General features: G+C 42.1%; 1 protein-coding gene across 1 annotated transcript in view; it reads right to left on the minus strand.

The window, feature by feature from the left end:
- LOC134156500 (neural-cadherin-like) overlaps positions 1 to 16,653 on the minus strand; it is a 38,860-nt gene extending 22,207 nt beyond the window's left edge. The window contains exons 1-13 of the mRNA XM_062604580.1: positions 16,459 to 16,653; positions 15,776 to 16,001; positions 14,284 to 14,488; positions 13,782 to 13,893; positions 9,926 to 10,175; positions 8,785 to 8,927; positions 8,265 to 8,437; positions 7,754 to 7,922; positions 6,374 to 6,544; positions 3,432 to 3,604; positions 3,139 to 3,306; positions 1,987 to 2,236; positions 19 to 146 (exon numbers count right to left, since the gene is read on the minus strand). Of these exons, the coding sequence (XP_062460564.1) occupies positions 19 to 146; positions 1,987 to 2,236; positions 3,139 to 3,306; positions 3,432 to 3,604; positions 6,374 to 6,544; positions 7,754 to 7,922; positions 8,265 to 8,437; positions 8,785 to 8,927; positions 9,926 to 10,175; positions 13,782 to 13,893; positions 14,284 to 14,488; positions 15,776 to 16,001; positions 16,459 to 16,588 (2,298 nt within the window). The 5' untranslated portion in view covers positions 16,589 to 16,653. The remainder of the gene's footprint in view (positions 1 to 18; positions 147 to 1,986; positions 2,237 to 3,138; positions 3,307 to 3,431; positions 3,605 to 6,373; positions 6,545 to 7,753; positions 7,923 to 8,264; positions 8,438 to 8,784; positions 8,928 to 9,925; positions 10,176 to 13,781; positions 13,894 to 14,283; positions 14,489 to 15,775; positions 16,002 to 16,458) is intronic.
- Between the last annotated feature and the right edge of the window lie 220 nt (positions 16,654 to 16,873).

The raw sequence follows: 16,873 nt of genomic DNA on the forward strand, positions 1-16,873 counted from the left end.
TTGGATGTAAGGTCAAACCTCTCCATGTAGGCCAGAATCCAAGTCCGTAGCTAACACCTGAACCACAGATGTGCCAACATCAGCGCCTTCTGGCACAGACACCTCGTAGTTAGAAGACACGAAGAATGGAACATTATCATTGACATCTGCAAAAGGAGGTGACAGGGACCATGGTAAGAAAATGTTTGAAGACTACTTCTTTTTTCCCCACAGTTGTAAATTTGCTTGGAAAAAGAACTCACATGGTTCATAGTAAGAGGCAATTCTGCTTTGGGTTTTCCCATTTTCATGAGAGTTGTCAGGAGGCATTTTACAGACATGCTTTGAAGGGCCAGATTCTGACACATTTTCTCCCTAAAATTGCTGTGTAGGACAGGTGAGGACAAGGTTCAGGCAGGAGAACTATGGCAGCGCTGACTAGGATCCATTTAAATTGACCTGGGATCACATCTTCCTGCTCAACCCATGACTACTGAGTCCAGGTTCCTCTTTGTAAGAGGACTCAACTCAGAAATGCTGCAGTCCCCTACATCTTTTTGCACTTTTCACAGTTTAACAGCCACATTTTAAGAAAGTAATTTTCCTGTGTCATGGCACAATGCCAAAACAGAGGAGCTGTGATGACAGTTCCTTGGATCCATCTGTCTCAATGAAGAGCAGACAAAATTCTTAATACCTCATTCTACAAACCCATAAGCACATACTTAGTTTTACTACTGCCACACAACTCCACTGATTCTGACACATAACCATTTGCACAACCAGTGTCTTAAATATATAATTTTTTAAGTTGTGGGTGAGGGCTCCTGTAAATCACAATTTTCTTTCTCTCTTACATGCATCATTGTGAAAACTTCTTTTGACCAGGCTGTTTTTTCATATTTTATAGAAGAGAATATGTCTTGTTAAGGTTAAGTTTCTGTACATTCACTGAGCAAGGTAAGGAAAACAAGATGCTATCAAAGACTCCCTTTTCTGTGGGCTTGTGCATAAATAAAGGACAATTCTGTGCATGAAACTTTCTGGCGGTTATTTCTCTCTTAAAGATTAAAAAAAGCAGAATGAGTTTCTACCAAATTCTGCCACCAGTAACTGCACCATAGGAAAAATCTTTTGGGGCAGGGCCCATAATCCATGATGAGGCTCAGACCCTGACCTGAAGCACTCTTGCTCTACAAACCTGTAGTGGTTTTGCATCAATGAACTGTGGAATAGAGGACAATGCTGTGATAAAGTGAAATAGGGAAGTTGGATCCCCACTCAAATTACCACTGAAGTCTCTCATTTCAATGGTAGTAAGTGAGACAAATGTTTTTGCTGGAGACTTTGCCTATTCATATTTCCATCTAAACATCTACATATCAAAAGTAATGCCACTAATGCTTCAAAAAGCAGGGATTAAAATCAGGTTTATAGTTTTAGACTGCAGGAGCAGAGCGTTACAAAAGATCCTGCTATAAGGAGGGTTGGATCAATTTTTTGAAAACTGCACCTATCGTAAGGACCCTTGCATTTTCATTTCTAGAGTTTTAATCTCAGTGTTCAATAAAAAATACTGAATATAACAAAACCCCCTAAAGAGATACCAAACACAAATCCAACCTATCTGGGCTGGTTTTCTTTCTATAGTATGGAGTATTTCCAGTAATACTAGTCTTCTTTCAATATAGCTTGGGGCCATTTACTAGATTTCTCTTTCTATCAAAAGAAAATGTTTCCAATTACATTTATAACAGCAGACACTAATGTCGCATAGACATTCAGACAGCCCATATTTGCACTGTCACATTTCCACATTTGATAGTTAGAAATTATCTCTAATAGACCTTTTTAATGACTGCACAACTTCCTTTTGCAGTATAGAAACACACAAAGCATTCTTAGGTGGCTTGGCATTTCATGGATGTTACCTTAATTTGTGATGTTATGCTAAAAAAAACAAGAATATTGTTCTGAATGAGCTGCTCTAACAGCAGCGAAGCTTACCTGTTATGTTCACACAAACAGTGGTAAAGGAAGCTAAAGTAGTCATTGCTACGTTTTGTGCCCGGACTGTCAGAGTGAAAAACTTAGTTGTCTCAAAGTCAAGTGGTTCAGCGACTAGAAGAGAAGCAGATCCATCAGCTCTGTTTGGCTTCAGATAGAAACGAACTGGCATGTTAGTCTCTGGAACTTGACCCTCCTCCATATTATACGTAACTCTGGGATCACCAAGAGGGGATATGGCTTTGATGGTCTGAAGAAGAGAAGAGCCACCACATATGTTCATGAAGCAAGGGGCTGCAAGTGTTAAATGTTCAGTTTGATGGTAAGAACATACATGCATGTGTGTTCCCCAAAAACATACAGGGCTGTATGAGTTGGATAACAGAAAAAACAGAAACAGTTTATGGAGTTGAGTTACATTGTACAACATTTAAGTTTGATGCAGATCTTTGATCAACAGTAAATTTACTTGCCATTAAATGTGCCAAGCAAGAACTGCATCACTGGCTAAAGGAAATCCCTCATCTCTCCTTCCAAAATAAAAGCAATCCAAAAGGAGACCATTTCTTCACTGAGTTGTATATTTTATCAGGCAAGATACAGACCAAACCTAAATTGTTTGCAAGTGCTTGGATATTACATGTAGGAGGAGGAAGGTGGGAATTATCTGGCAGTTTACAGAAGAGACTATCCTTAAAGAATATGTCTGGGCAGGTTAACAAGGAATTGTTTTGGGTTAGAAGAGCACAAAGCAAACTACAGCCATTCCACGATGTAGTACTAAACTAAGAAAAGCTGTAGGAAAGATGTAGAGAGTCAGCACGGTCCACTGAGGATGGAGGAGTGAGGAGCCGGCCCTTAACGGGAACGCTCAAGAGTTTCCCACGCAGGCAGGACACGGGTCTTGCTTCTGCAGGAGCACCCCCTGATGGCCACTGGTGTAAGAAGTCACTAGGAAACTGCTGCCAGCTGAAACGGCAACCTGTTCTGTAACAGGTACTTCTGACAAACGCTAATGGTGTACACAGGAAAGAACACAATGCAGGAAGGTTGCAGGGTGGGCATCCTTGTGCTTTTGATATAGAGAGCACAACAGAGGGAGAAACTGAAATGCAAAGAAGAAGGAGGGAAGTAATTGTGCTTTTAACATACCACTATTTTGGTGTCACGAATGGTGTTTTCAGGGATGGTTACCCAGTATCGGCTCTGCTCCCACCGGGGTGGCTGGCTGAGTGCATTAGTGACAGTTACAGTCAGTTCCACAGTGCTGCTTCTGTTCCCTCCGTCTGTTGCTGCAATATAGCTACTAATGCGCGTTGTCTATGAAATGAAGGAGATTGGGGATATTTGCAAACCAGTTTGTACAAACCAAGAAGTTACAATTAACCCTCTGCAATGGATGTGAGGGGCTGGAGGTTGCTCTGTTCCAAGCAGAGTCGCATTACCTGGGGTAGCAGGCGGTTCACATAGACCCAGCCTGTGCTGGGGTTGATCTGGAAGTATTCCACCTCATTTTCTAACATTGAGTACGTGACAGCAGCATTCACACCTTGGTCACTGTCATGAGCTGCAACACGGAGGAAACTTGTCCCCACTGCAGCGTCTTCACTGAGGAAGTCTTTGAAAAGACAAAGATATTGTCAGCAGGTCTTGTTCTGGTTTACCAGGCTGTGTATAATAGAAATACTCATTGCAGGGAGTCAGCAGGTTATTGCAAAGTGTGAAGACTCGGGTCAGTGAAGATTCCCCAGTGTTTTGGAGAAGCTGCCCAAGGCAAGGGCAATGATCATTTTACAAATGCGCATTTCCTTACCTCTCACTCCCTGTTCCCCGCAATCCACCTGAGGCAAATGTTGTGTCTTTATGCCTGTAGTCCTAGACAGACTCCCTTAAGTTGGGGAGTCATTTCCTACGCCCCTGTTCTCTGCAGGGCACAATTTTATATGAAGCTATCGCATACCTGTCTCTCTTCCACACTACAGTCTTTAGATTGCTCTGATCTGACTTGGGTCCTGCTCTTTCCTCCATCCTCAGACAACCAGTACCAATTCTTCCTCCAAGTAGCTAGGGGTGTTTGCATGATTGTGTTTTTTGAGCCATTGCCATGCACTGTCTCCGTCAGCTCAGTGTATTGAAATAGCCCTGGTAGTGGGAAGGCTGTCACAGTTAGGTTTTGATAACCCAGTCAATTTAATCACTTCTTGTTCAGATACCCTTTCGTACCTTTGATCTTCCTTGTACATGTCCTCGTCGGCATTTTTAAAGTGGGACAATCAGAAATGAGTATTATTTATAAACTGGAGCAGTCATGTTTTCTCCCTTAATATCTAGGTGTACCTGCTGCTGTGGCAGCAGGGCAGTAAAACCCTTAAACCACTACAATCACTTGCTCCATGAACGGCAATTTGAGCTTCAATTAGCTTCCCTCTTCCCCAGGATATTTAGTTGGTGTAGGATCATTTCCCTGCTATGTCAGAAAAGCTACTCTCAGAAAAGATTTATTGACACTAGAACAGATTAATGAAAACGGAATTTATTGCTAAGAAACACTGTAAAATATCTTCTTTTTTTGTTTTAATTTATGCTTTTATAGTCAAATTCTGTTAAATTGCATTGTAAGAAAACCACAAAATTACTTGGAAGGGCTGTACTCTTTCATTTTATGTATTTCTCTTGCTGTTGGCATAACTTCAACACTCACTATGACATCCCTGCTGCACACAGTTAAACATTTCTTTAATGTCTGTTTTGCAGGCAGATGACAAGCTGCATGGCTTAAATCAGGGATTTGACCAATGTCCTAGTGCAGAGGAATAAAGAGCCAGCAGTTTCCAGGAAGAATAGAAACCTATGACTAATGGCATTTGATCTTGTTAGAGAGGAAGCTATTTTTAATTCTGTGAGGTACCAACATTGATTACTTATGTATAGATGCTGGGAAAGTACTGTGCATAAAGTGACCTCATTATCTGCCATTTCCCCGTCCCAAAGGGCTGCCTTTGCTTCAGATCTTTGCTGGTACCCTGTGTGCATTGAAAAAGAAGAAAATCTGCCTGTTCCTCAGATGTGCCGGAGTCCCCATAATCACCAGATCACTGCTCAGCTTCACTACGGCTGAAAAAAGTTAATCCTGGGCAGTTTCACATGAAGAACATTTCTGAAGGTAGAGAGGTTCATCCTTGCACAAACATTACCTTTACCTTAAGGACTTTTCTGCTCTGTCCAAATGTATTCCTCTTCAATGAGATCACTCCCACCTGATTTCTGATCACTGCTTTGGCCAGGTTTGCAGGAACTACCCGTAGGAATGCAGAAATGGCTCTTCCCAATCTGAACATTTTAATCAATTTGGTGCTGGGAGTTAGTCACACTCACACAGAGGTGAAACACAATGTTTTTTCTGTCCTTGTGCCTAACTCTGAAGTGTGGATGTATATTTAGACTATTTCTGAACAGGTTACTTATCATCCTGTTAAAATCCTGCCATAGGAGCACCCAACTTCTTTTTGAATGCTGCTAAGTACTGGCCTCTGTGATGCTAAAGATGATTTACTTATGAGCCATCTTCATTTTAACAAAGCATTGGTCACTCTTTGCCCTACATGACATTGCCATAGAACTGCCAAAACATCTCCAAAATGGAGTTGTTGTCACATGCATCAACAACTATTTTTTGCCATATTGAGGCAATTACACAAGAAAGGGTCTGTTCTCATCCAGCAGCTAGGAAGTATGTTTGTCACTTGCGGGTGGCATCAAATGTAGATGCCCCAAGTGTGTGGAAGTGCAGGATACTATTGGAGAAACATAGAGTCAAATTAAATGGAAGACTGACAGAAAGAACATCATGTGCGCATAAAACAGGAATTGCACCAGAGCAAATGAGAAAAGCTAGCTCAGCAACCCAGTTACGGGAGGCATCAGGGCTCCCAGTCAAATGCAAGCTAGAAGCCAAGGATTTCAGGCTGTTTGACAAGAGATACACACCACTCCAGCCTATTTGAACAGACGTTCTGTGTTAAAGAGACACAGATGACAGTTGCTCTTCTAGTCAGGGCTGATGAATTCCCAGCTAGGATGTCATGTGTTTTGCTTTCAGACATCAAATAAAAATTCAGTGTGCAGAAAAATGGGGCACGGAAAAGCCATAAAGGGAAGGGAACAATCTGCCTCATCTGTAGGAGTGAATACTGTGTTTCTAAGAGTATTGCAGTGGGTAAAGAGGACCAATCTATTCTGCATATTTCCACTAATGATGGATTAAACAATAACTGGCTTAGTGAGAAGCAAAGGAAGACTGGTCACCTAAAAAACCTGACCACTGTTACAAGTAATTACTAACCAGGTTCATGTTGTGGTACTGGGACAGGTATTAAGAAACACTCACACTGATAGCGACTGTTCTCAAACTTGGGATCGTTGTCATTGACATCAGCAATAAAGACGGTGATCTGGCACAAGCCGATCAGTGGTTCCTGTGCCTGGTCGGTAGCGGTAACAGACAGCGTATGCTCCCGCTGCTTCTCCCGGTCAAAACTCTGCATGGTTGTGATGACTCCTGGGAACACAGACATCTCCTGTTCTGTGGGACTGAATTTGCAGAAAGGGACCTGCACATCTCCTGTACAACAGGAACCTCTGACCATGCGGCACAACTGTCAGACTTAATCCACACCAACCCTGCAATGCATGTCTTGCACAAGACCAACTCCAGTTCCCGTCTCTCCTCTCCTCACATGTCACCTATTGCCAGTAACCAACAGCTTTCTTTTCTGCTGCCCTGATAAGGAGCTTCAGTCTGATAACTTTGCTATCTCACTCCTCATGTAGCGCAGGACTTTCTCCTCCTCATTGAGAGGCCTCTCTTAAGTTTACCCCAGTGACAGTCCAAGGAACCGACTATTTCAAAGACAGCTGATTACTACTTTGGGGAGGAGTCACACCACAGAAGACACAAGTGATGTGACCAAAGTAATCCCTACTACAGGAGCTGGAGGCTGTCTCATAGAACAGATTAAAATTGGATAGAATCACATAGATCAGTTAATAAATGGAACAATTTTCTCCAATCTTCAGTTTTTCCTCTTTACTAAGTCTCTCCCTGTCTCAACTGTTTTCTTCTGATTGGGCAACTTTAAACTGTTCCTGTTGAGGCCAATTCCAGGCTTGTATGTCTCTGCTATGCTAGGGACCAGGATTCTGCTGCTCTACTGTAGCTCCTTCCAGTATCCCACTCAGTCCTGGACATGCAAATATCCCATTTTACTGTTTTGGCTGTAGAAACATCAACAAGTTTTACAACTTCTTCCTCTGAAATGCACTGTCTGTCAGTGCCCTGTTCTGATAGGAGGGTTTTGCCTCTGTACACTCTACACTGGACCTACCGTTTGTGCATGGGATGAGAAATTAACCACGGACACACTGAAGGAAAGAACAAACTCAAGCTGTTAGTCACTTTCTGCTCTGCATTTTTATAGCTACACTTGATCCAGTAGGAAGATAACTGATACAGAATAGCTTTTTATCTTTCTATTGACCTGGGGTTTGCTTCCCTACTTAATTTGTCACTATGATCTTAATCTAGCCTATGTGCATGGCTATCCATATACTCTGAACTTTTTCCAGTGTTTATTTTATACGCTGTTACGACTAAGCCTTCAGTTACACAGTTAAAACATGAGCCCATATGGACACACTGATAGAGTAGCATTCTTATTAAAATACCACAGAATTTTCATGTTATCTCAGTAATCTGGAAGCTACTGACCTGTGTCTGGGTGAATGCTGAAACCCAGGGAAGCTCCATCTCGATGCATGAGCCCGTACTTCAGCTCTCCGTTGACACCGAGGTCTGCATCATAGGCTTCTACCTGTAGCACAAATGTGCCTGGAGGCTGATTTTCCAGAACCCAGGTGCTGTCACTGTAGTAAGTGCACTAGAAATACACCGAAACATCCAACCCTATATATTACACAGAGACATGTGAATTTGCTGCACAGTGTCAAAATGTATTTCCAGCATGTCTGAGAAGAACTCAGAAGAAAATCACTTCTCTTGCTTATACTCACAAAGAAATCAAGCTTTCAGGGAGAGGAAGGAAAAATGAGAATGATGACTTTACACCTTAACAATGAAGAAACCTGGCTGTGTGTTCACTTACAGATTCATTCTGCTCTGCACCCACAGTCCCTTCAGCCCACCAGGAATTACCAGTAGCAAAGAGAGTTGTTACCCCAGTTACAGATGGGAAAATAATATCTCCAGAAAGACATCTTACCTCTCTGAAGACAGGCTTGTTGTTATTAATGTCATTAACTCCTACAATAACTTCAGCAAAACTGCTGAGAGGGGTGGGTCCCCCTGAGGCATTGTCATCTATTGCAGTGATGTTCAGTGTGTATTGAGGCCCTCTCAGGTTGGGCGGTGGGTTTCTGCGGAGTTTAATGATACCTAAATTTGGAAGCATAGAGTGTCATTTCATTTTCCTGTGCAAACAAACTAACAAAGTCAAGTGAGCATCACATTTCTCTGTGACTGTATTGCTGGTTTAGTTTGCCTTTCGGTTGCAAAGCGTAGGAATTGGTCATCTTAGACTGCAAAGTCCTTGGACCAAGATCCCACGTTTTGGCTGATAACTGGAGAATCACCATCATATCAAACAGCTAATTCTCACTGATTCATCTCCGTTTGCAGAGTATATAAATATGGTGCTTTCTCATGGCTTTTGATGCACAGGTGAAGCAGAGTCAGTATAGAACAGGCAATAAATAACTGTGTCCTAAAACCTCTTTCCTTACCTTTCTGACTATCTAGTTCAAAGTTGCCCTCCTCATTGCCTCCTGTAATCAGATAGAGCAGCCCATCTCCATCAGGATCCTTTGCCCGAACAGTAGCCACTAAGGTGCTGGGACCAGCATCTTCGGAAAGGAAAGTTCTGTAGCTGATAGACATAAGGGAGCAATGGCAGCACATTCAGTATCAGAATAACCCCAACCATGTTATCCATCAGGCAACATTATAAATCCATTAGGAATGTATATTTTTTTTAAGGTTTGGGCATGCAATCATGGAATCTTTAATCAGTTTAAGATGATAATTTGATCATCTTTGTTCAGGGTATTTTAGGATTGTTAATCCTGCATTTTTGGTATATGTAGTGTCCAAGGATCTTTGGAAAGATATCAATATGCACCGTACTGCACTATAACATAAACCAGGATCACTTATCTCCAGAAGATGGGAAAAAGGACTAGTATCTGTAATGCAGCATTTCTTATGTCCCTGTATATTAATGGAAAGCATCAGATACTGCAGAGATGAATGTAAAAGTGAATGTAAAAGTACCAGAGAGATGAATGTGAAAGTATTTAATTTTGAAAATAAATGTACGTATGTTTTGTATTTAAAACATTTCTATAGAATCATAAAATCATAGAACAGTTAGGGTTGGAAAGGACATTAACATTAAACTTTAAACTTGTACAGAAAATAGAAATTGTATTCATTCAGGAATGGAAAGAAGACATTTTAAACACCCAGGACCTCATGAAATTATCTTATAATACAATCTGCTGGTGATAAATGAAGTTTAATGCTTTGCTAACTACCATCTATTTGTCATATACTTATACACGGACAATCACTTTAATACCTAGAAGTCACCACAGTCAAAATCATTCCATATAGAGTTAGGCCCTTTATTCATTCTGTTCTCTCTCTAAAAAGTCAATGTGCTGGTATCAAAACTAGTGCTTTTTTTTATGCAATCTAGAAATGAAACGCCAACTTCTAAAGCCTTTCTTCATACAAATTACCCTTTGATTTCATTGGTACTTATAGTTGCAAAAACCAACAAGTCACCATCTAGCCAAGTGTTATTAAGGTTACACATATAAACTGCATCTTTAACAATCAGTGCAGGCATTCAAGCTGGCTTACATGGACTGGGAGAACACGGGAGCCTCGTCATTCATGTTGGCCATCCGAATTCGCACAGATGCTGTCCCTGTCCGAGGGGGATGTCCTTTATCGACAGCTATCACCACAAACTCATACATATGGTTTGCTCGCTCAAAGTTCAGCCTCTGGTTAGAATTGATGACCCCGTGTTGTGTGATGGAAAAATCAGTGCTCTGGATGAAGTAAGCAATCTCAGAGTTGGAGCCAGAGTCACAGTCTGTTGCAAGCACTATGAGAGAACACATTTAACAACAGTCATGCTGCAGAAGAGGTTTGGTTATGCTATTTCCTACCAAGTCAACTTCAGATGCTTTTTTTTTTCCCTTTTTTGAGAACAGGCATCACCCAAATCTGTTTTATCCATAAAAGCCTTATTTTTGTGGTAAGAGTCTGAGAACTTAGCAGACGGCTGCAAGTAAAAAAGCAAAACAATTCCCTCTACTCCAACCCAGCCTGAGAGATTGCAGTAAGGTAAATTTGCAAGAGAGTCATAATCCCAACATGCTTTGTACAAATAGCAGTCAACACTGCTAATTACCATGCAATCAATATGCATGTTTGTAGAACATTATCAGTCATAAACTGTGTCCTCACTCTCTCAGGGTATGTTGTTCAAATTTATTTAGCTCCCAGGGATGTTACAGCTAAAGTACTTTTTAATTACCTGACGCTTCAAGGTACAAAGAGTGATTAAACATTCCTCCCCAGCAAGTGTTTATTCAGTATGTTGGGTGTCCCATCTGCTCAGAAGCAGCAAATAAGCAGAACAAAGAGCTGGAGCATCGAAAGTGATCATTAAGAGCGGGAGTTCTCCTCCTTAATTACCCTGCCATTTTTCTAGTCAAACAATGAGGCTTCACATCACACCCACACTGCTATTAAGCAAACTCGTTATTCTACTAGGAGGATACAGATGCAGCCATCGTGGTAGCGCATAGCCTGTTGAAAGCCAAACAGTGATTGCAAGGGCACCCTGGCAGAAAAAATCATCCAAAAATGAAAAGAAGAAACAACAACTCATCACTATCAGAGTATTAACTCAAAATACGAAAGGGGAAGAGAAAGGTTGGAAAAAGTGCAATGAAATGCTGTGCTTAGTTGCAAAAAACCTCAAGTGCCTGTGGAAAGTTATTAATCTTGGTTTAAAAGGGCATTTAGGGTGATTGTAACATCTCAGTTAACATCTCTCAAAACCTTCTGTGAATAAACGTTTGGGTGTGTTACAGACTACAAAAGCAAGGGCTTTAGAATTAATTAATCTTGCTGTACTGAAAGGTGAAATATATTAAAAACTCAAGAAAGATTGAAATGAAAGTGACTTAAACCTGCTACATTTAGTGGTTTTGTTTTTAGAAAGACATGTAGAAAGTGACAAACATTTCATTTGAAAAGTTTTGATTTAATCTACAAAGTCATTACTGAGATATTGTAACAAAACAAAAAAAAAAAACATTTTATGTGCTTAAGGATTATACTCTTTCTTTTTCCCCGAATGTTTTCTGGCAAACAGGGAACGCGACACTTACCTGTACATGACAAAAACATGCCTTACTTCCCAACAGCAACTGGGAATTCCATTCTCCTTTCATCTAATTCCATCTTGCAAACTGATCTACATTGCAAAGGTATTCCAACGAACATAGAGCAACCACAAGCAGGTCTGTGCTGGCTCTGCCCATGCTCCGAACTAGCTCAGTGTCAGCTAACTCCAGCTAAAAGCCTAGTATGTTAGTACAAAGCTGCCAGCTACCGCTCTTCTGGCACAGTGGTGCAGCTGAAGGAGTATGTTAACCCCTGCTGAGAGCATCCCTCCCTGCTTTTCAGATCATAGCTTGTTTGCAACCAGACAACTTAAAGCACATGCAGTAAATCTGCCCATAATGACTAAGCAGACAGATCGACTCAGCTAGTGTTGCTTCAGCACTACAAACATGATACAAGCCAGACTTCGAGTGTGTTAAAATAAAAATGGTTGACAACTAAAACCTACATTTACATCAACCACAGTTTTAACAAATGGCATATGTCACACTGTCTCTTTCACTGCCATCGACAGCAACTCAGTCAGCCACAGAACGGCAAAGCCTGTCATGAGTTTGCATTCATTTTTCTTGTGGGAGGCTGCAAACCCACCCCTCAGGAACTATAGCCAGGGTAAGAGCTGCAGGTTTATATTTTCCCTTTTCCCTGAGATGATACTTTCTTTGGCAGTCAGTTAGTGACCCAGCACTCATCCAGTGCAGGGTACATCCTGCTTCCTTGCAGCCACTACAGCTGCTGCTCAGCCCTTCAATACCAAGTGTTCATGCACTGACTGTCACAATACTTCCCTCTCACATTTTCTTTTCTAAGAAGGCTTTTTCTCCTGAAATGTCTCCTGTATGGCAAGACAACCAAAGTGGGTGCAATTGCACACTTTGCCATTCTGCCGTTCTGCTTGCTTTGGAGATGAGGAACGTGTTTTCCCCTCACAGTTGGGTGACTTTAGATCAGCTTTACAAGTCTCCGAGAGAAAAACATCACTTTAAGGAAATTCACATGCTTAAGAATTTTAGAATTGTTCACTCTGATCAACTGATTTCTTTCCAAGAGCTATTAACCAAAAAATGAGCTACAGCAAGCTCTGAACTCTCTTGGTAAGTGGTTAGAGAAAGAAGTCCCTGCAGCCCTTTTATCAGCTTGTGGCTATGCGAAGGAAGCTAAGCTTCTTACCACCATGCAAACTGCACGTGTTCAGACTGAGGACATATACACTGTTGTCTTCAAAAGACACAACTTGGACATGTATATTTTTGCTAAGTCTTCCCTTGGCACTACCAATTTCTCACACAGTTCACAACAGCCCGCTGAGGTCTCAGCCCATGGTCCTGTTACTACCCCAGTACCTGCCCCTACTTTCAGCTTGAATACTGACAAGGAGCCCGTAAGCGTTATCCCAGTTTTAGGTAGAACACACTTGTGGTATGTATCACATCACAACAGACTACGTCAGATCTCAAGATATGTTTGAAGACATTTAACTGACACCCATAAAACAGGTTAGAGAACAGACTTCTGCTCCTTGTCTGCTGGACTCTGAAGACTGAGACAAGACATTCAGCATCATCCAAGTTCACTCCTTAGTTGTGCAACCACAGTATTTCAAGAGTGACCTTGAAGTTTGTGGCTTAAAATTATTTCCAACAGCTCTGATCTTTCAACAGAATACTATTCCAGCCTCTAGAAATGTCATGTGCGCACTCAGGGTTTATGTGCAAGTGATATGTGGCCACATTAAAAACGACAAACTTGGAATGAGGACTGGAAAGCCATAACCATAAATATAAAAATTCACAATCTTTGGGGATTGATATAGCTTGTTTCCTTTAAATCTTGGGGTTGACTTTTAACTCAGCTTGGTCATCTTTTAGTGTCCTGGAAGCAGCTCCAACTAATTTTTCTTTTCTTAATGTGTTAAGAAAAATAAATAAATTAGGTTTTTCGAACGGGCAGCTGGTTTTGTCAAGCATTAATGCTGTATAATTGACTTACAAAGTGTTAAAGGAAAAATCTTTGGAAAGTCACTGTCTGTTAGCTGCCTAACTGCTCTTGGGTACTACAGGATCCCTCCCTTGGGCACAGCACAGTGGTATTCACTGAAGATCCTCACAACTCCCAGGTTACCTTAAAGCTATCTACACAGACCTCCAGGAAAGCTACCATCCCTGTCTTCCACAGGCAGTGCCCTCTGGGGAAGAGACAGCCCTTCCTCATAGTAAGAACATGAATGTGTAACAAGAACTAGCCACTGGGTCTGTGGCAAGGCTGAAACAAAAAGTACTGGCATGGTTCTCACCTTGCAGCAGAGATGTGCCCACAGGAATGGTTTCAGGAATGTTGTCTCTGCTGTAAATGGAGTGCTGGAATTCAGGATAACAGTCGTTTTCATCGGTGATATGGACCATGACCTGAGACAAAAGGACATGCTGTGAGGGGATTTTAGTTTATACACTTACGAAAATGGTCACCTCATTCTGGACACTGCCTGTGCAGTCATCGCTTTTGCTGCTGTCCCATCCTTACACCTCTGATGCTAAACTTTTTCTCATACTGCTCCTGTAACACAGAGAAGTGTTATCTCCTCCCCTTCCAAGCAGATGGGAGACAAAGCCAAAGAGGAATAACAATAGGTATTTCGCAGAGCCTAGATCTGACCCCAGCTCAGAGCCCAGCCTTCTGCCTGTACCATAAGGCCAGCCTTCTCCCGAGCATCTTCACTAGTTTTCCTAGGCTGTGTCCTTCTGATGAGTAATGAACATTGCAGAGGCAGTGGGTAGGAAGTGAAGGGATCCACGTACCTCAGTCACGCTGCTGAGGGAGCTCTCAACTTCCATGGCTTTCAGTAAGAGGTGATAGAGGTGGTGCTCACTCTCATAATCCACACGATGGGTCAGGCTAAGCTCTCCACTCTCCTGCCTCACGCTGAAGAGCCCGCTGGGGTTCGTCAGCAGAGTGTATGAAAGAGGCTGGCTCTGGAAAGAAACAGCCTCAACAACTGCTACTCTGTAAAGAATGAGAGAATAACTCTTTGCTTCAAAACAACGACGACGAAGGTGTCTCCTGAGCTGTCCCCCGAGGATGAGGAAAGCCGAATTGCTCACTCTCTGTCAGTGTTGGTCTCAGCTTTGTATTTGGACTGAGAATCCCTGGCTACAGGGAGCCCACCTTCTCTCACCACCTACCTTCTCTCACCACCTGATCCCCTGACATAGCAGGGCTGGGATAACAACCCATTTCAACCCCCGTTAACAAGAAGACATCTTTTTCTTCCCTATTGTACCCTTCCAAATACTCGGCAGCAGTTACTCGTTTAGCTTCAGTTTTGGAGATAACTGAGCTGCTATACTTTGATTTTTTTTTTTTTCAAGCTGCGTATTCAGAAAAGGAACAGGTTTGGACATGGATGGGAAACCCAAAAAGCACAGAGCCTTTCCAGATCCTGCCGTCCACCTTGGCAGCACATGAAATGAACGTTTTGAAGCTCCGTCTCACACCAGTCTAGGACAACACTTTAAGCCTATCTCAGTGAAAGATCCAAGGAAGGAAAAGAGTCTCCCTCCTTCTCCTCATTCAGTCTCTTTTAAGGAGTAAGTGGCACATCTCCAGCATTTTTTTCCTACTTCACTGGCTTATTTTGAGGTTTCCTGCTTCTTAAAGGCACTGCTCCACCTGCTACTTGGTGCCTTAAAAGCCCATGCTGCTCACAAGCAACTGAACAGTGACAGCAAAACCTGAGCCAGCTCAGCAGCATCTCCCTGCTGTGTGCTGTGGCTTGGCTAAGCTACTCTTCATGCAACAGAATAGCTCCTTGGAGATTTAGCTGTATCTATTTGCACTTCACACTAGCCTTGTTATCTCAAGAGTCTGGCAATGACCCGCCTTTCTGAATATTTAAATGCAAGTCAAACAGGATACAAACAACTCCAAATCTGGTTAATGAAAAGACAGCATTTTTCAAGCACTCATTTATAGCTGAAGTACTCCAGGAGATGCACAGCCAAGGGTTTTGGCTGGTTTCATTCATGTTGCAATGCAATAAAACCCCAAAAGCATTAAAGAAATAATCTCAGTAGAACTGCACATCCCAGACTACACCATGCGTCACACTGGAGACTCTCAAGCACCAGAAAAGGCATAATTTCTTTTAGAAAACATGTTGTTTTTAAAGTGTAACAGCAAACGCATATGCATAGCCCTGAGAAGCAACACCACAAAAAATCACTTTATTGTGCTCTGTGAGGGTCCTCTCAGCCTGCAGGGAGGGAGCTCACTCAACAGAGTAGAACTTACTTTTCTCCTGCTGGAGTATTTTCAGGGACAAACACACTGTAAGACATGTTAGTGAACTGCGGAGGTCGGGAGCCCACCAGGATGGAAATGGAAGCATAGGGGCTTTTGTTGCCGTACTCATCGGTGGCTTCCACAGTAACCACATACTCCTTGTTCCACATCAAAGGCAAGCCAGTCGTCATGATGATGCCAGTATTCTTATCTACTCGGAATCGCTCTTCACCACCTATCGATACATACACAAAACTGGTCTGAAAAATGCCACACAGCAAGAATGTTTGCATCTCCACCATAAGCTATTCTCCAGTCATCTACCTATGTCTTTGCATGCACTCTTTTTTCCTCCCCAACTGTGCACCTTGTCTTTCACTCACATCGTGCTCTGTTGACCAGTGAAGTGTAAAATAAACAAGGACGGGTGAAAAATGGAGCTTTAAGCTAACAGTAAGGCTGCAATCGATTTCAAAATAGAAGTAAAGCAAAGGAAGTGGCAGCAAGGAAGATTCCTATCCACATGACTGCTTTACTTGAAATAGTTCCAGTTTCTACTTGCTACTCCTGCTGTATGTTTAAGGATTCCCCAAGGGAAAAAATCTATCAATGAAATTACAAAATGCGAAATTGTTAAGAAAAATCTGCCACTTAACAGAATGTTATCGTGGTTTTTTTCAGAACAGACCTACCTCCAATGAGTGTGTAAGTTATCCCAGCACTGGCGTTTTCACTGTTACTGTAATATGCGACAAGCTGGTAGATGAGAGTGCCTTTTCGGGCATCTGGATCAACACGTGCCAGGTAGGGGTATGGGAACATGCCCCAGGACAGGAGCTCCTCTTCTGGGGCAAGGAGTGTGACATGGCAGAGGTACCAGTCGTTACCTGCAAAAGATGCACGGATCTCTAGACAGCTTGCTCACAAACTTGGAAATGTTTAAGACCTTTTCCATGAGTACCTATAAACAAACTGAATTGCCCATCGCGTTCATCCTATTTCGTACACAAAAAAATCAGTACAGACACAGGCTTTGGCAGCTTACTGTGCTTTAAGTCCAGTTAACAACAAATTAAAAATGCTTTCAATAATATCTTGTAATAAGTT

The sequence above is a fragment of the Pezoporus occidentalis genome, unplaced genomic scaffold (assembly GCF_034315485.1).
Source record: "Pezoporus occidentalis ecotype Australia unplaced genomic scaffold, CSIRO_AGI_Poc_V1 ctg87, whole genome shotgun sequence".
Taxonomy (NCBI): Eukaryota; Metazoa; Chordata; class Aves; order Psittaciformes; family Psittacidae; genus Pezoporus; species Pezoporus occidentalis.